Source organism: Cornus florida, unplaced genomic scaffold (assembly GCF_030987335.1).
Source record: "Cornus florida cultivar Cherokee Brave unplaced genomic scaffold, ASM3098733v1 CherokeeBrave_3.0.0_Hap2_Chr03, whole genome shotgun sequence".
NCBI classification, from domain to species: domain Eukaryota; kingdom Viridiplantae; phylum Streptophyta; class Magnoliopsida; order Cornales; family Cornaceae; genus Cornus; species Cornus florida.
In genome coordinates this window covers 44,142,749-44,155,627 of record NW_026775573.1, presented here as the reverse complement: position 1 = coordinate 44,155,627, position 12,879 = coordinate 44,142,749, and the positions used below count along the sequence as shown (strand labels likewise).

The following is a 12,879-nucleotide window of genomic DNA, read 5'->3' as shown; positions in this document are numbered from 1 at the left end:
CAACAATACTTAACATCTCAGTCCTATAAAGAATGGGGAGGAGTTGGCTCTTCCACAACAAATAATTAATCTATCAAGTTTGATAGATACTTGTGCCAAGTTTGGGATTCCTGGAATAGGTGATGGAAGAGAGGGGAGTGATAGAGGTGAAGCATTGGTTGAAGTGGAGGAGGTTGAATCAGAAGCCATGATATCATATTGTGGTAGAAAGAAGAGAGGAATTGTGAGATAAAAAATATAAATAATAAATAATAAATAAAAAACTACGTATTCTAGGCCCTGATACCAAGTGAAAAACTGAGAATAGATAAGAGAATAAGACAATAATTTGGGAAATTTTCACCACACTGAAATGATGGTGTCCTATTGTGTATTTATAGTTATAACAATAAGAGAGATGGAGAGATTCTCTCAACAAACTTATCTGTTTGTTGTTACAACAATAAGAGAGAAATGGAGAGATTCTCTCAACAAACCTATCTGAGATTCTCTCAACAAACCTATCTAGATTTCCCTTTGACTTGACTTTTTGGTTTATCCAATATATCATTAGCTAATTTCTTAACAGGTTCCACCAAAGAAAATGGTCTGAAGTAAAATTATTAATGTGCCTAATAGCTGTTAAATCATGGCATTACCAGGAGATGATATCGCTGCGGACAGCTATAGCAGTCCATTAGCAATTCACGGCTGCATTATTTTTTTTGGATACGCATCCCAAAAGCTACACAAAGGCCGAAGTCAAAGAGAGAGGTCCTAAGGACTCAAGGAACCCAAAAAAATTAACAAACTCCTCTATAGATATACAATTTCGCAATGCACGGATGTAATGAACAATAACCACCATTATACCATTATGGTGCCACTTTCTCTCAGTTTTTCACTTTTTTTTTACAAGAAAACAAGCTCTTATTCTGCCCCAAAACACCGTTATCTACTCTCAAAAACTAAAAAAGAAACTAGATTTAAGCTTAGATCTTGAATCAAAGAGTTCACTACATTTTATTCAACAAGTAAGTTTCAGAACTTTTTATTTTCATTTTTCACTTAGTTTAGATCAATTCTCACCTAAATTTGTTGGTTAATAAATAACGAGAGGGTGAATGTCGTTTCAAATTTTCTGATGAATCTCATCTACAATTTAGTAGATTATTTAGAATTTTCCATGCAATATTTATATATTAAATAATTTTGTACATTAACAAGTCTTTTTCTTCTTTTTATTAGAAATCGGATGACATTGAAGTTTTTAAATTTTCTGATTTATTTAACTTTACTCATTATGCTACTTATGAAAAAAAAACAAAAAAAAAAACAAGAATTAGTATTTATCATGCTCAGTTTATTTTTCTAATTTTAGTCGGCTGAGTTGTTTTATAAGTATGATTCATTTTATTTTACTAATTTTAATTTGGTTCGTATTTTTTACTTTTGTTCCTAATCAGATGATGTTTAAGTCTCTCTTTTTAATAGCAAATATTAACATTAATAAATACTTTTATATATACCATGTCTTAGAGCATTGGTCTTAGAAAAGTAATTAATAGAATTCGTGAACTTTTTATTGCCGACGACGAATTAAAAAATAATGCAAAGCCCATTACCCATTTTCAATCATCTTTGCAAACTCAAAAGAATTCATTGAAGTCACCAAAAACTCAAATTGTGAGAGTTTGGGACTAAAACATCCATATCATGCTCTTTTAGGGATTTGGGCAATGCAAAAAAATAATTAAATATATGTACATATATATAGCAGTCACATCCATCATGTTACATTTGTTACAAACCTCATATGTTGCAACACAACTGTTACCGTTATAGCAATCATTACAACTACTTAGAACCTTGCAACAAGTGAACTAGAATTCAACCTATGAAAACCAATGCCCATCAAGTACCGATTAGGCATTTAAGTGACATTTGACAATTAATACAATTAAAGCATCCAACGAACTACATGTTGTTCACTTAAACTAATTAATAATAATGCTTCATTTTTAACAGGAAGTGTATGGATTCACTTAATTAACTTTTTAACTGAGTGAGCATTTTCATACTGTAAAACTGTGTGGAAAATGGAAACACAACACCACGGCTTTAAGTGGCAAAGGGGGCCATGAAAATCCAAATCTCTGAGAGATTTATAAAAACCCATTTCCATACTGTAAAACTGTGGAAAGTGAAAACACAACACCACGGTTTTAAGTAGCAAAGGGGCCATTGAAAATTCAAATCTCTGAAAGATATTTAAAGATACACTAATGTTGAATTATCCAAAACTGAAACAATAAATCAGTGTTCTCTCTAATTTCATTCATTTTTCCCTAAGAAAAATATTATTGGGATGAGATTACAAAAAAGATGGTATTTTGCCTTCTATCAGACTAAAGATATACTAATATTGAATTATCCAAAACTGAAACAATACATCAGTGTTCTCTCTAATTTCATCCATTTTCCCCTTAAAAAAATACTATTGAGATGAGATTACAAAAAAGATGGTATTTTGCCTTATATCAGGCATACATCAGCACATCCTTTAGGCCCAATTGTTCATGATTCCTTGACTTGACCCCTTGAAATCAAACTAATAAACCTTCAATTTCATCTTTTAGATATCAGTTGCGGTAAGTCAGGCACTCAGGTAACCGGGGATCCTTTGACACACGACCCATCTAAGCTTTACCCTTTTAGAATAACAACACCCTCATCACCTAAGCAACCAATTAAACATCCAAGATACAGTTTACACTCAAGATTACAAAACATGCTACTTGTGTTACCTAGTGAAAAGTGTGATTTTTCAAATTAATCATGCCTCAACGCAATGCAGAAATCAACAAGAAGAAGCATCCTATAGGCCCAATTCTTCATGATTCCTTGACTTGACCATTCAGAATCAAACTAATAAACCTTCAATTTCATCATTTTAGAAATCAGATTCAGTAAGTCAGGTACTCAGGTAACTGGGTACCCTTTGACATGCGACCTCATCTAAGCTTTACACTTTTAGAATAACAACACTGATTCATCACCTAAGCAACCAAATAAACATCCAAGTTACAGTTTACACTCATAACTACAAAACTTGCTAATTTTGTTACCTAGTGAAAAGTGTGATTTCTCAAATTAATCATGCCTCAACACAACACAACGCAAAAGCCAAGAACAAGAAGCATCCTTTAGGCCCAATTCTTCACGATTCCATGACTCAACCACTCAGAATCAAACTAATAAACCTTCAATTTCACCATTTTAGAAATCAGTTTCGGTAAGTCAGGCACTCAGGTAACTGGGTACCCTTTGACGCGCGAACTCATCTAAGATTTACCCTTTTAGAATAACATCAATTCATCACCTAAGCAACCAATAAAACATCCAAGTTACAGTTTACATTAAGAACCGAAAACGTGCTAATTGCGTTAGCAGCGTTACCTAGTATAAATAATTTGTGATTTCTCAAATTAATCACGCCTCAATTCAGAAATCAAGAAAGAAAAAAAAAACCCTTAGAAAAATAAATAAATAAATCAAAACCAAGAAGTTCATAAATGTCACAAATTATATGCAATTAATACACACACACACACATATATATATACATTACCTTGCCGTTTGCGCAACCAAAGCCACCAAAATCGGAGCGGTCATCATCGTAGTGACGCGCATCGTTCTCCGCGTCGTCGAGAGGGAGCTGGACCTGGGCGAGCATGAGGTAGTTGGGCTCGTTCTCGGAAGTGTGGGTCCCCAAGATCATCTTTTGCACAGAGTAATCCTTCCCGGGAGGCTCTTCTCTGTCCGGCAACCACTCAACGGTCAGGGAAGGCCACTCTAGGGCATGAGTGATCACCAAATCGTACAAGAAGGGCGTGTTCTTTTTCCATATCTTGTACTCTTCGTTCACCAGTCTCTCCTCTATCTCTCCCCTCATCTCATCATCGTCCTTTCCCATCACTTGCCTCACTGATACTCGATGATGACGACGAGGGCTCCTGATTCGAGCTTCACTTTCTCTCTCTTGAAATTTTTTTTGGTGTGGTTTTCGAAGGGAATAAGCGAAGGTTGGGATGGTTGGAGATTTGGAGGGAAGAAATTTTGCGTGATTTCAAGGGTTTATATGACAAAGGGGAAAGGGCGAAGTGGGTTTCACTTGGCGTAATGTAATTGGGGGATATGTCACTCTATTGAAAAATTAATATGTGTGTGTGTATATATATATACTTATATTTATATTTATACTATTTTATATTATTAAAAGTACAAAGAATTTTTAACTAATTTTTAGTTTTTATCATTTATTTATTTAAAAATATATTTAGAAGAGGTTATATAAAATTTATATTTTATACATAAGTAAATATGAGGTAAGATTTATGTATGTATACATATATTTTTATGGGTAATTTACACATACCTTTTTATGGTTTGTCATAATTACAGGTGGCACTTTTTCTGTTCTGGAAATTACGTGGACCTCCCTTATTTTTTAAAATATACTACACGAACCTCCTTTATCCGTAACCGACAGTCAAATGCACTAACTGACACTTCAAATTTACTAAAATACCCTCAATTTTTTATGATAAATGACTAAAATACCTATATAAATAATATTATATATATATAATAGTGTAAATAAAAATGAAATGAATTTACTTATGTACCCTAACCATCGTTTGTTTCCGATGGAATATAACCCAAACTCCGGTGAGCTTTTGATCCGGTCCGAGTATTACAGGTGGCTAAAAATAGTTACAAAGACCTTGATTTGGCACCAAATTCTCATCCATGAAATTCAATACAGGGCAACTATTATGATTTATGTATGAAAGTGAGGTGGAGAAAGACACGAGTGGATTTTTTTACTCTTAACTGGCTGTGAGCATGGGAGTTGCGTTTCCGAGTAGAGGGCAGAGAGGAATGAAAATCTATCATGCCTATTTAGTGAAGTTTTTGCTCTAATTGCTAAATTTTGGTCCGATATCTCCCAAGCCGTTCTCGATCTCGCTATATTTAGATCCAAGAGAAGTTTTCGCTCTTCGTGATCTGATATGGCGCTGATCTCGATGTTTGAGGTGAGATCAGTGGCTTTCTCAAAGCAATTACTGGCGAAATCGAATTTGCGAAGGTCATGCCAGATCAGGCAGGTTTTGAAGTAGAACGAGGCCGACTTGAACACCGGCAAGGGGATTCTGGTCAAGCCGCCGGCGAGGAAGAGCAAATCGGCAACTCTGACTGGTGTCATGGCATGTGGCCCATCGCTTTCTCTCTATACCTTTGTCTCTTCTCTCTTTGTAATCTTCTTCCGTTACGCTTTCCCCTCGCTAAGCTGTCATCACAGATAACAACAACCCAAATATAACAAACTCGCATACGGTGCCTTCCTTTATACCTCAATCTTCGCCCAACTTTCAACCAAATTGTGTTTCTTCTTTCAGGTTTGTTTCTGCACAAAGATCATGCTACTAGCTGAGATATATATATATATCTGGAAATAAATTCTTGTCGCAGTGCTCATAGTTTTGTATTTCTTAATTACAGAAACTAGTTTTTTATTTTTATTTTTATTTTTTTATACTAGTCCATATATATATATATATATATATATATATATATATATAACACACACAATTAAAAACAGTCATCGCCTCTCCCCTTCCCTTCTTATCTTCGTCTATTACATAGATTACATACAGAGCCTGCATAGTGACAACCCAAGCAAACGCTGTCTCTCTCTTGTGCGCGTCTGTATATACATGTATAATATTTATGAATACCTATAGAGACGGGTGTGGGTCTTTTGGCCTTTCTTATCATCATATGTTGCAGGCGCCAACTAGATTCTGAAAGAAGTAGTCAGCCGCCGCAAGCACGAGTTCCGGAAGCTGCAGAAAGAAACGGAGATGTGGTTGTGGAGATTGAAAGATTAACAAGAATTGCGACTGAAATTCAACTGCTGCAGTTTGATATGATTTACAAAAAAACCGATTCAATTGATCCCAACTTCAATACCGAGCATTTCTCAATGGATTCAAAAAAACACTATATATATATATATATAATATCAATGGGTGGGGACAAGGGTATTTTCGGCATTTCATGAAAAATAGTAGCTGATGTCGTCATTTTCCGTCGTTGACTGGCGTTGACCGTAACGGAAGGGAGGTCCGTATAGGATATTTTAAAAAGTAAGGGAGGTCCGCGTAATTTCCAGAACAGGAAGGGTGCCGCCTGTAATTATGGCAAATCATAGGGAGGTCTGTGTAAATTACCCAATTTTTATATATTTAGAATAATATAATTGTGACGACCCAAGTTTTGTAAATCCGGTACGTCAGTGATGACCAAAAAATGACCCGATAATGGATTCGAAATGCGGAAGCGAAAAGTGAAACAGCGGTCTCTAGAGATACAATGCATCTCTAAGACACCAATGTGACCCTCAATGAGGTTACGGAACCCAAAGGAAACAAATGCAGAAGTGTCGTTTCAAAAACGAACAAAAAGAACCTAGGGGCAAAATAGTTATTTTGTAAAAAGTGGATTCAGGTGCTATCGAGCACACCGCTGGAAAGACAATGAAAAATTAGTCAAGTTCAAAAAAAAGTTTACTCAATTTGGAATCCGGACAGGGGAGAAAGGTCAAAAACAAAAATGATGTCGTGGCGGCCCGACGAGAACAACCCACCACTGCTGCAACTGAGAGTAAAAACGGGCATCTAAACGGATTTTTTTGGAAAAACTCAAAGAAGAAACCCCCCCTAAAATCAAGTTTCCTAGCCCGAGCATGGACGGAAACAAAAAAAAAATGCATTGTAAAATGCCCAAAATGCCCCCGAGAAAATCAGGTCAAGAGGAAAAAAAAAATCCGAGCTACTGCCCAAGTTTTGGAAATAGGGATTCGGGAGGTTTTTTAAATTGCCTAAATTGAAAAAGCAATCTTAAAATACACCCACAAGACCTCCAGAAGTTTCGGATCGGTCGTGACGATTTTTAAAAAAAAGTCGATAAATAGTACTAACTACATTTGTACTAAAAATTTGCAAAACCTGGCAGTAAGGATTTTCTGGAAAAATATGGATTTTTGAGGGCCAAGATGATGTTTTCTGGAAAAAAAAAAAAAAAAAAAAAAAAAAAAAAAAAAAAAAACACCCCGTCAAAATCAAGTTTTCTACGTGAATCGTGAGGAAAAATGAAAAAAAACTCATTGTAAAATACTCGAAATGCCCCTGTAACAGAATAGGGTCAAACTCAAAAATATGCAACTTTAGGTTTTTGTTTCATCAAGGAAGGTATTGTTTGCCAAAGTAAGCATGCAAGTGTATGTAATATGATAAAATAGATGTGCTACAATGGCCTATGACCTCATTACAATACATTTAAAACATTTGACATGTCAAACCTCCAAGTTAGAAAAATTACATTTCATAGACAAATCATGAACATGCTAACACTTGCATGTGAACAAGAATGCTTCTAAAGAAGCTCAACTCAGCAAATCACCCAAGCAATTGCAATATCCAATCTTGTATCCTGTACCTGAAATATGCCCCAGTATCGTAGGGGTGAGTAACATAAAGCTACTCGTAAGAAATGAGCATGCATCGACCTAAAGTTTTACAAGTTGCATGATTTAATTATTGTGGTTCATTCCACCTAATGTCTATGTCAAGGTGAGACTCAGGGAGCATCCTAGCTACCTAAGATCATTTCTAGCATCAATCACCTCATTCATGCAATTTTAACAACATAGGGTCATGCTTACACAAAGCAACAACATAGGAGCATGCTTACACAAAGCAACAACATAGTGGTTCCCAAGGTTATCAACTTGAAGTCTAAAATGCAACATCAACTAAATATAACAATTTAGCATAATTAGAATATCTAATACCACACGTCAAGACATAGATTCTCTAGGTTATCAACTAGCAATCTAAAAGTGTGAAATCAACTAAATATATCAATTTAGTATGAATGTACTTAACAACATCAATGCGAAATCAAATAGTGGAAGATTTGGATATCACAGCTCGGATTTCCGTCGAGACAAGGCAAATTTGGAGCTACTAACCCCCAGGCAGCCTACCCAACGCGCGAACTTTTGACTTAGAGAACTCTTGTCCCCGTACTAGAGCCAAACCCTAGCCATCACAGCTTAACAATGTCCCAAGCAACTCCAAAATAAATAAGTTAACAAGTTATATACGTATTAAACAGTACACGAAACTACCTTCATGCACAAGTAGGTTGTAACCACACAACACATGCTCTAAATCCACAACAACTATAGGATGACAATGTCAAATCTTCAAAGCGCAATTCGTTACGCACTATAATAACATCACATGTCGAATCTTCAGATCGCGATTCGTTACGCGCTATAACAATATAATCCAATATTGAAACATAACTCATAAATCCATTATAAGTCAAAAGCCATGCTTTAAACATACTATCAATGTCAAATACATGAGTTAATCAATAATACAATAGAAACGGAATTTAATTAATAAACTAATTAAATTCCTTAGGTTTCAAATCTCAATCAAATGGCATCCAATTAATACATGATAAACAATATAGCATGATCATTACATACACCATATCAAAACTCGATTAAGCCATAAGAACAATAAAGTGGAATTTAATTAAATCATGATAATCAAATCCCTAACTTCTATAACAACATCAAATGGTTCCAAATTAACATATGCTAGAACATAAGTCATAGTTATCACAAATATCAAGTTAAACACTTAATTAGGCCAATGGAACCCTTAATTAGATTTTAATTAATCATTTTACTTAAAATCTCTAGATTTTCATACTTGTCCAAATACTCTCAAATTAAAGTATGTTAAACAACATGCCAAGACATAATTTAAAAGCATATTACAAGTCAATTTCATGCAAGGTACGGCTATGGGATTTAATCTTTCATAAAAGATAAATATTAAATAAAATACGCAATTTTTATTCAATAAATGCCAATTTAATATATGTTTACAAACATATTAAAACATGATTTTCTAGCATGCCACAATTCAAATCAAAGTTATATATCATCATGAATTTTAAATCTTATACAAAGAAATAAAAATTACTAACTTTCTAAATTTGATACAAGGCATACATATAAGTTGTATAATCATGAAAAACACTCAATACAATACATATAAAATCTTAAAATATTTCCTACCTCAATTTGAGATGAAAATCTCAAAAGCCATCAAATGAAAACCGCTCCGAATCCGACGGAACTTCTAGGTTTTGTCAGGGACTACACCGTACACATAACCCCCAAGGAAGCCCCATCAAAATCACAACTTGACTTCAAACTCAAACTCAAAGAATGGTCAGAAATGGGTTCTAATAAGGGTGAAAGAAGCGCGTAGTCAACACGAACACTAAACGCAAATGCCCTTTTATGTTCTGACGAAGGAATGAAGCTCAAAAGAGGAGAGAGAAGATGGTAGCCTCCCTTGGGCTGCCATGGAAGCTTCAGGTCGTGCAAGAGGGTGGGAAAGATGAAAAAATAAAATATCTCACCCCCCTTCTATAGAAATCTCAAAAAGTGCCTTGAACGGGTCCCGCCGGGTCCGAAAAAGTGAAATTTGAGCAGACGCGCTCAAATGACAAAACTCTGTGAACAAAAAAGATTCAAAATGAAAAAATATGAACAACGGAAGAAATGGCGTCAAAAACCGAGTCCCAAGCAGAAAATTATGCCCTAAACAAGTTTGGCGCTAACTAGGGCCAGAAACCCTGAAACTGGAAAACAATGACCAGAAGGAATTTCTAAGAGTACATGATTACGAAAAGTGAAAATGAATCCCATACGAGGATTCAGGTTCAAAACGAGGCATTTAGCAATAACTTTCATTAATTGCACAATGGCCCCTCCAAAAAGTGAAAACTGCATTAATGGCCCAGAATGAAAATATCTTCCAAAAATATTTTCTTAAAAACCCCTGAAATAAAATATCTTCAAAAGATATTTACGAAAAATACCCCAAGAAAAGAAAATAATTTCAAAGAACTTTGCATCCATGCCCCTATGGACACCGGGAGCAACCAGAGTACCTCCTTGCAAAAGTAAAGATACATATTTCGTGAAAACTACTCAAGATGGAGATACACGAAGTCAAAAATAAACTTTGAACACAAGAAGTGTGGTTAGGCCAACAAAGTGTCAAATGGGGAAAAGACAAAATAAGAAAAAGGACGAAAAGTGAATAGTGTCGAAAAAACGAAAAATGTGAAAACGATTCGGTCCTTAAAGGAAGTTGTCAATCCACAGAAAAGAGTCTCAAAAATCACTCCAGAGCACTCAAGACAACACTAAGCGAAGAGGAACTGAACTCAGAAAGGAAAGACAACGGAAAAAAATATATATATATATCCGTGAAAATTCGGGTCATTACAATAATATGGGGAAAAAATCGTCTCCATGCACCCTCTCATTGGAGGGTGTCCGGAGCTTATGTGGCAGGGGTGACATGGCAGGTGAAAGTCAAAAAGTATTTACCTCGTATGTATAAATGGTCTCTTATGTATCTGTACAAGACATCTGTATACATACAATCTTAAATTTCCCCCCAAAAGTTTCCCTCCAAATGGCAGATGTTATTTCCCCCCAAAAGAAAATTGTTAATCATTTTGTATCATTATTTGCATCTGAATTTTAGCTCTCTCTCCCTCTGAAATTGAACTCATGAAGAATCCGGTAACTGAGCAAGATTTCGGCGATTGATGAAGAATCCGGTAATGGTGTCTGTCTATCCGGTGAATGCCCAAACTTCGTTCAAGTGTTTGTCACTCTAAATTTGAAGTCTCAGGAATCCGGCCAAAGACCAAGCTTCATTCAGGTCTCTCTCCCTCTGAAATTCAACTCTCCGTCTGAAATAGAAGTTTCGTTCATATCTCTCTCCCTCTGAAATTCAAGTCTTTATCTGCTGATCAAGAATCCGGTGAAAGACCAAGCTGCGTAAACATTGTCTGTCTGCAAAGAAGCATATATATTTGTAGAAGAATTTGGTTTGTTTGTTTTTCTGCATCTTTTTATAATTTAGTGAAGCTTATTTTTTCTTAGTTTCTTGTTCTGCATATGTATGTTCAATTTGTAGAGTCTGTAGTTTTATTTACATGTTTTTTATAAGTCTATTTTACATCGGATTACAGTCACTAAATTTGTGATATATTAGTAATTTTGTTTATGAAATATAAAACCCCTAAATTATATACGATTCAATAAGTTAAGACACAAGAAAAAAGTGTAACTGTGATAATAATTTTTTCTCCTAGAGATATGTGTTTACATGTAATTTATAAGTCTATTTTACATATGATTATAGTAATTGAATTTGTGATATATTATGGCAATTGATTTACAGGTGGTTTGTGAAAGAACCCTTTAATTAATTTTGATTCAATAAATTAATAGCCAAAAAAATAGTGTGAGTGTGATAATATATGTCGTAGCGGAGATATGTGTTTACATGTAATTTATAAGTCTATTTTACATGTGATTATAGTAATTGAATTTGTAATATATTAGCGCAATTGATTTATAGGTGGTTTGTGAAAGAACCCATTAATTAGTTTTGATTCAATAAATTAATAGCCAACAAAACAGTGTGAGTGTGATAATATTTGTCTCATTGGAGTTATGTGTATTGTTGCACTGAAATTAAGATTATTGGATTTATAGTTGTACTATTGCATTGGAATTTACTTAGTTATAGTACAATTTCGATCAGAAATTGAGAGATAATGTTAATATAGTTTGTACTGCAGTTAACCCTACTGTTGCATTGAAATTAACTTAATTGTATTGTGTCATTGAAATTGGTTTAGAATGTAAAATTTAGTTAGACTAATAAGTGAATATATTTTGTATGACATGTTCATATAAGTGGTATGATCGGTTGATCAACTATACATCAACCTTCGCAATAGCACGAATCATTGTAAAATAGGGCTATTGGTCGGGTAAGTCGAACCACTGGGACTGCGCTAGTCTTAAGGCAACCTAAGTATCTAGAGTTATTTAAGAATGATAAGGTGTAATAAGGAGTTGTTGATTGGTTTGTCACTAAGCTAGTAATTGAAGTGTGCATAAAACAAGAATGCTAGTAAATGTAAAGGAAGAAGATCTAGGTAGAAAGGGCTAGGGAAGTGAATCCACTACCTATCCATAAGCATGTTAATACATGATTTACTTGGGGAATAATATATACACATAACCATGAAATGCAACAACATAAAATTGTTACATTACCTTCAAGAATTTTTATGAAATCAATAGGCAAGAATAACTTATCAAAGTATTGCATGTTTTGGTTACCTAAACTAGGTTGCAACCTTAGACATACTCACTAAGCATAGAGTTATCAAGCCCTTAATCACATAGTAGAAGCACATGACATTAGGAATCAAGAATAATCTATCAAAAGAGAACCCTAAGTTATAGACTATCAAATTTCCCAAGCATCATGCCAATAAAAACATTTCCATAAACTCATCTTCATTGTCACTATGAAAATGGAAGCAAAATAATCATAAGAGGAAACAATCTTAAGATAAGATCTTAAACTCAAAATGATCATTAATAGACATTGAAGCTCTTCACATCAAATAAAGCTCTAGTTCATGGAAAGGTCATATATATACATTACATCCCCAAATGTAAATAAAAAATAAGACATGCTTACAAGAAGGAGTTTCATCACCTCTCTAGAAGGGAGTTAGTTACCCATTGCCAAGCTAGAAGAAGGAAGAAGCTCCATCTTCATGGCCATTTTCATGCAACCTCCTTAGAGCTTCAAGAACACCTTTCTTGCTCTCTTCTCTCTCCTCTAATCTTGTAGAAAT

General features: G+C 34.6%; 1 protein-coding gene across 1 annotated transcript in view; it reads right to left on the bottom strand.

Annotated features, from left to right (window-relative positions):
• LOC132300390 (WD-40 repeat-containing protein MSI1-like) overlaps positions 1–4,175 on the bottom strand; it is a 33,578-nt gene extending 29,403 nt beyond the window's left edge. The window contains exon 1 of the mRNA XM_059797426.1: positions 3,611–4,175. Coding sequence (XP_059653409.1) covers positions 3,611–3,955 — 345 coding nt within the window. The 5' untranslated portion in view covers positions 3,956–4,175. The remainder of the gene's footprint in view (positions 1–3,610) is intronic.
• Between the last annotated feature and the right edge of the window lie 8,704 nt (positions 4,176–12,879).